Source organism: Amphiura filiformis, chromosome 1 (genome assembly GCF_039555335.1).
Source record: "Amphiura filiformis chromosome 1, Afil_fr2py, whole genome shotgun sequence".
NCBI classification, from domain to species: Eukaryota; Metazoa; Echinodermata; class Ophiuroidea; order Amphilepidida; family Amphiuridae; genus Amphiura; species Amphiura filiformis.
Window position 1 is genome coordinate 48,642,291 of NC_092628.1, and position 13,973 is coordinate 48,656,263.

The 13,973-nt window shown below is 35.0% G+C and overlaps 1 protein-coding gene across 1 annotated transcript in view; it reads left to right on the forward strand.

Annotated features, from left to right (window-relative positions):
* Positions 1 to 13,973, forward strand: part of LOC140148187 (calmodulin-like) — a 40,849-nt gene that overhangs the window by 5,689 nt on the left and 21,187 nt on the right. The window contains exon 2 of the mRNA XM_072170050.1: positions 2,371 to 2,401. Within this exon, the coding sequence (XP_072026151.1) occupies positions 2,371 to 2,401 (31 nt within the window). The remainder of the gene's footprint in view (positions 1 to 2,370; positions 2,402 to 13,973) is intronic.

Here is a 13,973-nt window from a genome sequence, read left to right on the forward strand (position 1 = left end):
CGAGTGGCTTTATTTTGTCAATAAAATTATGATAATAAGGTGGATATTAGATAAAATTATAATTATAAAGAAAAGAGCGTTAATGCAATTATGTAAATTGTAGCTTCATTGTGTACAAAATTGCAACGTGCACAGCTGCAGCTACAACTCTGCTATTTAGAATTTGATATATCAGTAAAGTTAAAGATGTATATGAATTACATACATGCCACTAAAAAAGTAAACAGGTTATGTAAGTGTTTTTAACCAAACCCAAATTATTTTAAACATTATATTTCTTGTGAATGGAAGGTAACATCAAATTTAATAGTATCGCTTTTAAATAAGATATTTTGCTAGAAACACGCAGATTGCTATAAAATACTACTTTAACATTGCTTAACCACAACAGTTTTGACTGTCTTCGTGTTTTTCTTTCATAAAACATTCAAGTTACTTAAGGAAATGCCAGTCCCCATATAAATCAAAACAAACGAATCATTTTCTTTCAGTCATTTTGGTATTACTTCAGGATACCTAAAAACAATGTCATCAATTTAAAACTAAATCAGAACGTAACATAACCGCAACTATAATTCCTACATAATGCTCTGTAGCTACATGTAATTGTGTAGGGAGAAAAAACATGACATGAAAAAGCGAAAATATTATTCCAACAATGCGGTGCCTATCGGGCTTGTATCCTGTGTTAAATGCGCTCAAATTCAGCATGTGCACCCTTCAGGATAAAGATATAGGAGACACATAGAATAACCTTTTGATAGATGCTAACCGAATGCAGCACATCTTGAAGAAATGTTTTCGACCATGACAATTTATATGGAAACGAGTATACATTATACTCATGGTTCTCCAACTGGTTTAGTGGTTCTTTAAACAACACATGAGAGGAATTTTTGAAAATGCCCCACTTTGGTCATTGCACTAATTCTGAAGAATATGCCGAATTATCACTTTGAAGAGATATAAAGTAGCTAATCAAATTAGTCCGTATGAAATCCTATACCTAGAAAGACGACAAACGTCCGGGTGTTTTGATACAAATATTATCAAATGAGCATTGATTTTTTTCAAGGAAAATAGCTCAAATTCCATTGAATATTTGTGATTGGGTAGAATACATAGCACTACATCCCGCACTGCATGCATAGTCCGATGTTTTAAAAAGTACGTATCATCGTCATAAATGCAATCATAATTTATAATCAATTCTTAATTTGTCATGGCCTTTTTGTATGGTCTTCAGTATGTGCTCGCGTGAATAGAAATATAGAATTAAAAAGAATAATGGTCTAATTTATATTCGCTCAGACAGAGGTTAATATGAAGTGTTGCCTAAAACGTCACCAAAATCCGGTATCTGGCAATGGTAAAGCGCCCAACTTTTACCTATAACTATTGAATATTTGTACCAAAATAAAATTGTAACCGTGTGGTGTCTGCCACCGGCAAAGAGGGTTTTTTCCCTATTTGATTACCTCGTTTCTGTGAGTTTTAAAATTCTTTTAAAGCTTAGCAAAAATATCAAGGAGTATCTAAAACGGCTGGTAAACCGTAGTATTGGCAAAACTGCGCACACGACGCGATTTAGAATGCAGGGTGCAATTCTATGATGTATCCTGGGGCTGTGAGAAACATGAGAAGAGTGAATGATTCAAGGGAATAGCGCACAAAATAGGCGGGTAGTACTGTGCGCTTGATTTGCACAAATAAGAAAATGAAAAGGAGAGAGAGAAAAACAATGTGACACTATATTGTATCACTTTTAACACAAAACGATATTTATATAGAGAATATTCCATGAGACAATCTCATATTTTCTTTTTTACTTTAGCTGCGACAAGCAAACAACAATTCCTTAAACCATATTGCGCTATTAATATTAATATGCATTCAAGAACACTGGGATGTTGTCGTGTATCAACTGAAGATGTTTTGCTGCGAAAAACAAGAAAATGAAAGACTATATTCCGCCAGTTTGTTTATGAAAAAAATTTTGATTGCAAATTGACACTCGTGATAGATATATACATTTGTTATTTTTACATGACATCGTAATTTGCCTGCGACAGAAGAGAGTGTGAATTTTCTTATTGTACAAATTTTACATGCACTGATATTAAATATCATTCCGCGCAAAAAGTACATTGTAGACAAGCAATCTTTGACATTTTTTTCTAATGTACATCATTATTTCATATCATGTGTTATATTCTGTCATTATCCTGTGAGCGCGTAAGATGTAAAAATAGCAGATAAGTATCATTTACACTACTCTCGGATTATACTGACTTTTAGTGGTATAGTTTACAATATATTATTGGTTATTATCAAAATAATATATTTTATATTTTGTTTGATTTATTTCAGGCTGATCAACTAACAGAAGAGCAAATTGCAGGTATGTTTGTCTGTCTGTCTGTCTGTTGGTTTAATTGCCTATTCTCAATGAGGAGCAATCAACCATTGAACCCCTCCCATATCTTTACCAGAATCCTATTGCTGCCGACCCCCGGGGCCGACCCCACTGCTGTCCAGCTACTTTGTGACTACTCTATTGTACCAGTGCAGTACCAATCCAGTACCCATGTGTGTACTCCACGTATGCTTCTGCGTGTGTTGTGTACTCGAGAGTACCCACACAGGTACTCTAGAGTACCAATGAAGTAGCTGAGCAGCAGTAGGAATCTGGTTGTGTAATATAATGGACATGAAGGCGTCCATAATAACATGGTCTTTAAAACAACATAAGAATGAATATCATTCCCAAAATATCGACTTATTAAATGTCTATCAGGAAAAATAAAAGGCATCACATTTCACATATAAACACACAAGATTTTTAGAATGGTGCACGCAAATATGAAAAATAACAAACAGTTGTCATGCTTACACACGGAATTTAATATTCTTGAAAATAGCTACATTTCTTCTAGTGTTTAATATAATATATGTATATTGTTTATTTATACCATTTGATAATAAGCATGATAAGGTTGAATATGTGCCATTCCTGTTGAAATCCATACCCCCCCTTATGGAAGACATGACCCTAATCGCCCACGCAGAGGGTGCAAATGGGTGTGGAACCACCAATTCAGGTAACCCCATTTGAAATTCACACTCCCAGTGTGGAAGATTAAGGTCATGTCTTCAATAGGGGGGGGGGGGTGTATTTCAACTAGAATAGCCGTATGTGAGATTGCATTTTGATTCCATTTAATTAAACCGGTACTGAGACTGATTATTTAATAAAACAACAATCATATATCGATAGTACAGAGCCAAGTATTAAATGTATAATATAATTCGTATGCATAACGAGGTCATCTTAACCCCATGAGAACTACCTACCGATTGGTCAAAAAGAAGTTTTCATTATTAATTGGACCAATCAGCAACAATATTAGAATAATTTCACCACACAAAAAGATTGGGGTGATTTTTTTTTTTGCAAAGCTCCATTCTGATTGTTGATTAAAGTGAAGATATCATGTAATTGACCAATCAAAGGCAATGTTACAGGTAGTGCTCAAGTTAACACAGACAAATATTTGCGACATTGTGGTTAAAGCAATAATGTGTGCTTTGCTCACAAGGAAACCCTCATTTTTTTTCGAACTTCTACTTTTTACACGATTGTAATACCCAATGGTGTACTTAATTGCCATGTGAAAGACTAAGCCTGAAGTGCTTTTACGTACAGTCAAATTTAAGAGTTTTTGATTAAAATCGGGGATCCCCGGTTTTTTATTTCCCAATTCCCCCCATACAGCTACACAGTTAAGCAGCTATTGGTTGTCCTAGTTTTACTTCATTATTTCGGCTTTAAATGATCAGAAACCCTCCTTGACAGTTGTTATTAATAATTATGTAATCTTTTTTGTCAAAGAATAACAAAACAAAAATTTGACCGAAATCATTATAGCTTTAACTTATCATAAGCGAGAAATTCATAAATGTGAAATTGTGAGCATGAAAAATGTATATTCATATTTTTTACTAGTTTCCATTTAAATACTGTTTAGGTGTTATTATGGTTTTTTTTTGGTTTTTTATAAAGCATTAGCATTGCTAATTAAGAACAAGTTGCAAAGTAGTCTGCTGAGCTGTATGAAATCATTATCAAAAAAAGTTCATTATTCATGAAATGTGAATATTCTAGATTTTAATGTAAACTTATATATTCTTTGAAATCTATTAAAACTTATATATTCTTTGAAATCTATTAAAATTTCATTAAAGTAAGAATATTTTTGCGTATCAATAACAAAATTTCAAATAGACTTACAGCGTCAGTTCTGGGTCAATTGGTTTATTCAGATGTCTCTTTAATATATTAGCAGCTTGAAATGGCAAGGATGGTTCAAATTTAGCTACATCTACAACTTCGCCACTGTAGAAGCGGTAATAGTGTTAACTGTTCAAGGCACATTATCATGATTTATAGCACATATGATTGCAACAACAACAACACGGAGAAACGTTATATTGCTGCCATGTTAAACCCGTGTGGGATATTATAATAAAGAGAAACAGAGAAAGGGGAGCATGGCGTGCGATAGAGAGAGATCTTATAAGACCACGTTTATATGCAGCGGGCTTCCGGGAAGTGGAAAAAGCACTCTAAACACAAGTATGAACACACCCTCATTGTGGGCTAAGTTTGGTGATTCTAGCCTCATTATTTCCGTGTGGGACATTATAATAAAGAGAAACAGAGAAAGGGGAGCATGACGATAGAGAAAGATATTATAAGACCACGTTTACTACGAGCTTCCGGGAAGCGGTAAAAACACTCTAAACACAAGTATGAGCACCCCATCATTGTGGGCTAAGTTTGGTGATTCTAGCCTCATTATTTCGAGGTTTATAGTTCCGAAGTAGCCACATGACCTATAACTATGGAGAAGGCATTTTTCGTTGGAAGAGGGGGTTTCCAAATATACAAGGGTTCATAATTTTTATCACAAACATATTGGATCATTACAATATTTTAGGCTGCGTTACTTATACTGTCATGTCACGTCACGGGGCTTAAATGTCATTATACTATTGACTCATATTTTTTACTATTTTCCATTCAAATACTGTTTAGGTGTTAATATGTTTTTATTTTCTCCCTTTTTTATTAAGCATTAGCATTGCTCATTGAGAACAAGTTACAAAGTACTATGCTAGCTATACACCAATCCGAGAAGCGTTTACTGTATTTGGCCCTCTATTGACGGCAACACAGATGTACCAGAGCGGGAGATTTAATTCGTAATTCAATACGCATGATTGTGTATTGAATATCACTGTTGTGTACAATTCCCGGGTACAATACTATATAGCACAAAATAAATAATGGATGGAACCCCCGATCTCGGGACACCGCAGTTTTACATCGGGGACACCGCAGTAATGGCGAAGTCGGATAGGTGTATAGGCTGTATGAAATCGATTATGGTAATCATAAAAAAGGCTGTATGAAATCGATTATGGTAATCGTAAAAAGGAAAGTTCATTATCCATGAAATGTGAATATTCTAGATTTCAATGTAAACTTATATATTCTTTGAAATCCATTAAAATTTGATTTAAGTAAGAATATTTTTGCGTATCAATAACAAAATTTCAAATAGACTTACAGCGTCAGTTCTGGGTCAATTGGTTTATTCAGATGTCTTTTAAAATATTAGATGGTTCAAATTTAGCTACAACTTCGCCACTGCAGAAGCGGTAATAGTGTTAACTGTTCATGTCACATTATCATGATTTATAGCACATAATGATTGCAACAACAACAAGGAGAAATGATGTATTGCTGCCATGTTAAACCCGTGTGGGACATTATAATAAAGAGAAACAGAGAGAAAAGGGAGCATGGCCATAGAGAAAGATATTATAAGACCACGTTTACTACGAGCTTCCGGGAAGCGGTAAAAGCACTCTAAACACAAGTATGAGCACCCCATCATTGTGGGCTAAGTTTGATGATTCTAGCCTCATTATTTCGAGGTTTATAGTTCCGAATTAACCATAGGACTCATAACTATGGAGGAGGCATATTTCGTTGGAAGAGGGGGTTTCCAAATATACGAGGGTTCATAATTTTTATCACAAACATATTGTATCATTGTAATATTTTAGGGCCGTGGGGCTTGGATGTCATTATAATATTGACCAAAATTGCAAATACAATCATTTGTGGCGCTTTAGGGAGCTACCATAACACATTTCTTGACTTTTTTTGAATACCCCTCAAAATCTCATCAAAACAAACAGTTGCGGGATCAAATATTTAAATGAGCAATGAATCTTTTTAAAATACTGAATAGTACGAAATTAGAGTGTATGCATTCGAAGAGATATGTGAACAGATAGGCAGTAGAAACCGATTGCTAGACATGTATGTATAGAGGTTTAGAATCGGACATGTTGGATTGTCGACACACATATTGTGAATCAAATCCATCTGAAAAGAGATGAAAGATTAAAATTCTATAGACATCAATTAGACATGGACGAGTATAAAAAATCAGTCAGGTTAATCAACGTTTATATAACTACATCCGTGATTGCTTATTCCCTTACATACTATGACTTAATTAATGAATCGATTAAATGCTATCAAATACTTGTATTATAGGCGCCCAACACATGTTGTGACACGCACATCTCATCATGAAAAGGCTAAAACAGTTCTCTCTGTGTATTTGTTTTGGTAACTCAAATCTTGCTCCTGCACAAAGAAACGCAGATGTGGGATTAGGTTATGGTATACTTGACGAAATGGATTTGTGACGCCAGAAGGACGTATTCTGTATTCTTTTAGACGGAATGATACAGTGTTTTACCTTAGTTGATGCTAGCTCTTAATGTACCATTTTGATATTTAAACAAAATAATGTTAAGAAGTTGCATGAGCATGTGTTTATTTCAGTATACTCTGTGTATAATGAAACGGTACAAACAAAGGCGATTTAAAATACCGAACTAATAGTATCCCATATCAAATATCAGATACACCAATTCCTTAGGAGTAGTATATTCACCAGGTTGTTTTTCCAATAGCAGAAGGGAGTGTATGCACATCTATGAAGGAATAGAAATAATCAGCACTTCAATATTATTTTGCATTCTTCAATGGGTTAGTAGAAAAGTCGTGCAAGAAAAATATATTGCTCTAAGTACATGCACCATAACAAAATAGTGCTTCTAAGCTAGAAATATATAATGACGTCATTAAACTGAAATCATATCGTTTTTCAGTGTGTGGTTGGAAAGCATTTTATTATCCTATGTCTATGTGCCACCCGGGACGTTGAGAATATGCCTTGCAATGCTCACTCGCTGCTTCGTTGATGTTATTATGAATATTGCATACGCTATTAGAGTTGTCTGTGTTTCGATAATGATACTAGGAACAATATTTCATGTTTTGCATTACTGGCTTGGAAAACCAAAAACACAAAGATCATTTCTAATCATATAGGAAATTGGAGAACTAGCATCTGTTACTATATAGTAATTCTGGTTATACATTTGGTATTGGAGCAAATTTAGTATGACATCTTCCTGGTTGGCAAATGTAATCTTCACTATTCGTCTCGCTGCATTATTTTCCTCCTCGAGCCTTTCTCCTTTACCTCCGCCTCCTTCTTCCTCCTTCCTTCTCCTCCTCCCTGCTCTTTCTTCTACTCCTCCTTGCCACCAATCCTCAATGCCTCCTGCTGTTGCTGTTGCTTCTCCTCTTATTAATCCTCCTCCTCCTTCTCATCATCATCTTCTTCGAATCGCATTATGTGGCGAGTAAATATAATTTTCTTAATCATTATTAATTCATTTGACTTGGTTTCAACAAGTTACGAGCAATTTTGAAATTTGACACAAGTGCTGTATGAAATACGATGACCATTTTTTCGAGACTTTTTTGGAAACAAAAATTAGGTAGCAATTTGTTTGACCTTTTTCTAATTTTCCTAGCTTATTACGATTCCTCGCGATATGAACCAGCAAATAATTTATTTATTTTATAATTTGTTATATATTCACTATACACCCTATAGCATTTGGCAGACTCTTAATAACTCAGAATCGTTCCTGGCAGATTTTAAACAAGGCTATTTAAACATGTTTTCGCCCCTTAGTACTCGCAAAATATTCCAGATAAATAGATGAGTATTATCATGCATTTTAAAATACACCCAAGGCAAGGCATAGAACAAGCTGATGGGAAAGGTCAACGGATGCGATCAGACCCGAATCAGTATTCTTGTAATGTGTCAATTAGGTAGAGAAAAAAATATTGAATAATACATGCTGGTCAATTGACTGTCCGACACTCGTATTTCATAATTAATTTCTTATTAATTTCTTACTAGTTCTGCAAATTAGTGCGTAAAAGATGAACATTGGTGTGTATTTTTTAAGTCTTTAAACAATTAGACAAACCGTAGTTTAACAAAAACAATAACTTTCAAGTGTCATTTAAAGGTTACATTTGGTGTCCGAACTGAGAAATCATCTTGAAATTCAAACATAAAATCTTGTTTTATGTTTTTGGTTTTGTGTTCTTTTCTTTGTTGGGTTTGCACATTCTGCATGCAAATTGACAATCCGTTCCTGGCCATAGAGATTATGAGTGGCACCCGCCTTTCTTTTCCCATTTCCCGCACGATCAAATTAATGCATAATTTATAAGGGCTATAGTTATACTCGTTATAAGGAACACGGAATAGGGAGCTCGGGACCCATTAATGCCCATCAAGTATTATTTAAATTTCAAGTTTTAGGGCAAATAATACAAGAATACAAAGTCAAACAAGGTATGGATAGATCATTGCGGATAGGCCAGGCACTGTAAACACGTACGATCTGTGAGCAGGAGCAGCATACGCAGGAAAATATTATGTTCATGGTATTTTTTTAATATAAAGTTTAAAGAAAGGGCAAATAAAATTTACGCAATCTTGTGCCTCATTCATTTGTAATTTATATATTATTTGAAATCGTTTAGCTTCGGTAGTATAGGGGGTAGTAAAAGTAGTAAAAGCACTTTATATAGTCCGGCATCTACGGGTATTTAATGATGACCCCCGGACTCTATCAAACCAATTTTTAAGATTCCTTATATGGTCCAATAACACATTCAAGATGTTAACAAAAAATAATTCCCGGCACTCCGGCCATATTCAAGATTAAAGGTCAACACAGAGGTCAAATTACAAAGTTGCTCGAATCGGAACACTTTAAATATTTGGCCCCTATGTGGCCAAAAAATCTGACCCCCTCCCCCCCCCCCAAAAAAGACCTTTTGCTTATAACTCAAGAACGGTATGTCGCAGGTAGGTCAAACTATACTTTTTCTGAATCCTTGCAATTAGAGGACTAATATGGTGTGCTTGTTAACCAGATTCTAAAAAAGTTGGTTTAGTAGAGTCCTGTGGGGGATCATCATTAAATTCCCGTAGATACCGGACTAATACACGTGTATGTAAAACGCACGTGAGTGATTGGTGATTCCAGCCTCATTGTATTGAGGTTTATAGTTTCGGAAATATCATGTATTCGTTGTGAGATGCAGATTTCCGAATTCTGAACTTAATAAACCTTCGGTATTAAGTTGCGACCCCTTGTCTAAGTTTGTGACCGGGGTGATATATTTATTTACGTGGGTGAATGGGTGGGTGGGGGACACGGATGGGGTGGAGCTGGGTGAGTTGGTATAAGACCCATCAAACGTGGGCGTTTTCTTGATATATTCCGATAAACCAATAGACTCACACAACCAATGGTGGACGTCCATCCAAGGTCTGCCACCTACCTCAGAAGATCACAAAAAGCCATAGAAATGCTTTTAGTTAAATTGGTACCCTGATTAGGTACAGAATAAGTTAACGGTTCGCTGGGTATGTCCTGATGATTAGGCCGGATTTGATGGTAAATTTAGGTCTATAAGGTTTGCGCATGTTTGCGGGGTCTCTTCAGTACATGTGTGGTTTGAACTTCTTTTTTTTTCTGATCAGAAAATCTTTACAGAACCGGTTATCAATATAGCAAATATAATCGGCGAATGAGTGCCACGAGCTTATTCCTAATACAGAGAGTTTGATCTTCAACATTTGCAGCTGGCATACATTCGAAGGAATATGTGAATAAATAAACAGTAGAAACCGATTGCTAGGTATATATTGAGGTTTAAAATTGGATTGTCCACATGCAGATTGGGAATCTAACCCGTCTAACAAGATGAATGATTTTTAAATCTTTTAAAAATTCTATAGACATTATTTAAACAGGGATAGGTAAGAAAAAGCAATTAGGTTAATCAACAATTATATAACTACATCCATGCTTACTTATTCACATACCATGACTTAATTAATGAATCGATTAAATGCTATCAAATACTTGTATTATATGCGCCCAACACATGTTGTGACACGCACATCTCATTATGAAAAGGCTACAACAGTTCTCTCTGTGTATTTGTTTTGGTAATTCAAATCTTGCTTAAATGACGTTTACTGTGTTTCTTTAAACGGAGTGATACATTGTTTTACATTAGTTGCCATAGACGCATTATGCCAATTTAATTTAAAATTAATGTTATTATGTTGCATGATCATGTGTTTATTTCTTTATACTACATGTACTACATATCCTGTGCGTTACATAATGCATGACTGGCGCACGCTTACTTGAAATTACGAGAACGTAAGTTGGGACTAAATTGTCGGATGCGCGCAGTAACAAAAACTGAATACATTTCGCCAATTACCTTATAAGCAGAACAAACATTTAGATGCACCAATTTCTAAGTGGTAGTATATTTACCAGGTTGTTTTCCGGCAGCAGAAGGGAGTATGCACATTTATATAGGAATAGAAATAAGCAGCACTTCAATATTATTCTGTATTCTTCAATGGGTTAGTAAAAAATTCATGCATGAAAAATATATTGCATTAAGTACATGCACCACACTAAACAAAATAGGGATTCTGTTCCAGAAATATATAATGACGTCATTAAACTGAAATCATATCATTTTTCAGTGTGTGGTTGGAGAGCATTTTATTATCCTATGTCTATGTGCCACCCGGGACGTTGAGAATATGCCTTGCAATGCTCACTCGCTGCTTCCTTGATGTTATTATGAATATTGCATACACTATTAGAGTTGTCTGTGTTTCGATAATGATACTAGGAACAATATTTCATGTTTTGTATTACTGGCTTGGAAAACCAAAAACACAAAGATCGCTTATAATCATGTATGAAACTGGAGAACTAGCATCTGTTAGTAGTAATTCTGGTTATATTATATTGGTATTGGGACTAATTTAATGTGACATCTTCCCAGTCGTAACTATAATCATTGTTCGTTTCAATGAATCATTTTTCCTCAATATCTCCTCCTCCTTCTCCTCTATCCCCCTTCTCTACTAGCTCCCCTCCTCCTTCCCCTTTCCTCCTGCTCCTCCTCCTAGATCCTCTCATTTTCCTCCACATCCTGCTCCTGCTGGTGGTCCTCCTACTCATGCTCCTCCTCCACATCTTCCCCCGACCCGATCTTCCTGATCCTCCTCCACATCCTACCTCCTCATCATCACCATAATTGTCATCACTGTCATCATCATCATATTCATCACCATTAAATCGCAGAATATTGATGGTCTGCAACAAATTTGCGTTCAAAATCATCTACACACTTAATTTGTCATCAATTTACACCTGCCCTGTAATAATAGCAAAAATGTGTGGCGAGTAACTTATACTGCAAATAAATCAACGATTTGAAACACTTTTTCATATTGGAGCAGATTTCAACCATTTTTTTTAATACGTTGTTGCCCCTTGTATTCACAAAATATTCCAAATAAATAGATAAGTATTTATCATACTCCATGGACAAGGCATTGGGCAGGTGTATAGGAAAGGTCAACGGATATGATGTACCTTCAGAAATCATTATTATTCAATGTATCAGTTAGGTACGGGTAAATATTGAATTATAAATGCTGGTCAATAATTGACTGACTGACACTTAATTTTTAATTATTAATTTGTAATTATTATTCAAATTATTAGGTGTAAAGCCAAGTCTTAGGAACGAAACAAAGTTGAACATTCATTTGGAAAACATTGGATTTAGAGTGTTGAAAAAAAGTTAAATTTGGTATCCGACAAAAATAGTACATCAAATGCATGGACTAAGAAACCAGTTTGTTCTGCTGCTATTCCAATTTATATTATCTCGGTATTGAAATTCAAACATTGAATTCTCAATGTTTTTGTTTTCTTTGTTAGATTTATACATTCTGTATGCAAATTGACAAAGCACTCGTAGCCATAGGGATTATGAGTGGCACACGCCTTTCTTTTCCCATTTCTCGAACGATCAAATTAATGCATAATTTACCAGGGCTATGGTTATACTCGTCAGAAGGAACACTGAATAGGGAACTCGGGATCGCTTAATGCCCACAAAGTTTTATTAAATTTCTAGTTTTAGGGCAAATATACAAGTACCCAACGTCAAACAAGGTCCGGTACTGTAAACAAGAACTTTGAGCAGCATAAAGCCATATCAAGTTCAACTAAAATTTTGACGCAATATTGGTTCTTTATGCATTACATGTAGAAAAGCGTGTTATTATTTTCAATTAGTGCTTTAATACCAATGAAATAAAAAGATTGTTCATTATTTAAAATAGTCCTCTTCATACTATATAATGTTAACATGAAGTGAATACCATTCCATTACCTAAACAATCCAAAATAGTTACATTTACCGTATATATAAAGGTGACCACAGTGAAAGGCGTTTAAAGTGTGTAATGGTCAATTTTATGAATTAATCGGGCAAAAGCTCAGATTACAGTTTCAAGAAAATTACTGTGTTACTTAAATATTTATATTTAAAAGAGAACAATCACATTTCTGTTTGTACTGTAGTTTCACAGAAAGGGCGTTTCTTGTTGTATGATCATGATGGACTTATGATCATGATGAAGCTTAATGTCCCTTATGGACCAACCCACAATCTCAGTAAATATAGTTCGACCCCTTTAAAGACCTTTTTGGAAATGCCCCCTCCCCCTCTACCCCGTCCAATGTTGGAATGCACAATATACTCGTCAACAAAAATTATGTTCTCCCAACATTGATTGACGGGGAAAGGGGAGGGGATATGTCGAGAAACATTGAGGCAAGAAGAACATGCGAATTTGAGCAAGTGCTCGACCGAATATTTTCTGAGATTGCATGTAAACAAACAAACAAACAAACAAACAAGTATTCTGCTTACGTATAGTCCAGAGGGAAGCAATGTCCCAAATTAGTGAAGGGGTTTCCATTGTCTAATCAGAAAAAATAAATCAGATGTATTAATGGTGTCTTAGACTACAGAGGTTGGACTCATTCGCTTTGGGGAATCCGCCATATTGGATTATATGCCACACACTGGCAATTGAAGACCAAAATAGTGTACATATGGCATATTTGCCAACGCCAAATCGGTACAATATTGAAATATCGGAACGTATGTTACGAAGTGTAATTTATTCCTTATATAGCTTCAGATTATATACAATTTTGCATATTAAATTCTGAAATGTTTATTTTCACTTTTTGTTTTAAAAAGAACACATATAATAATCGTTTTGGTAATAGGACGGACATTCACAGATCTCCTTATCACGTTATTGTCCGGAACGACACCCAATCTTCAACCATAAACCTATATAATAGGCTTGACCCTTTGGATAGGTAGATGAGTTACTGCTGCAGTGCAGAAGGTGTTGTAATGTATGCAACTGCACTTACATAATGTCAACAACCTAAAAATACATCAATAAAATCCATAGTTGGGGTGTGAAGCAAGGATTTAATACACAGTGTCTGTACCTGGCCACATATTCCTTTTAGACGTGCTTGAAAACTAAAACAAAAATCTCACTTTTATATATTTATTATTAATTATT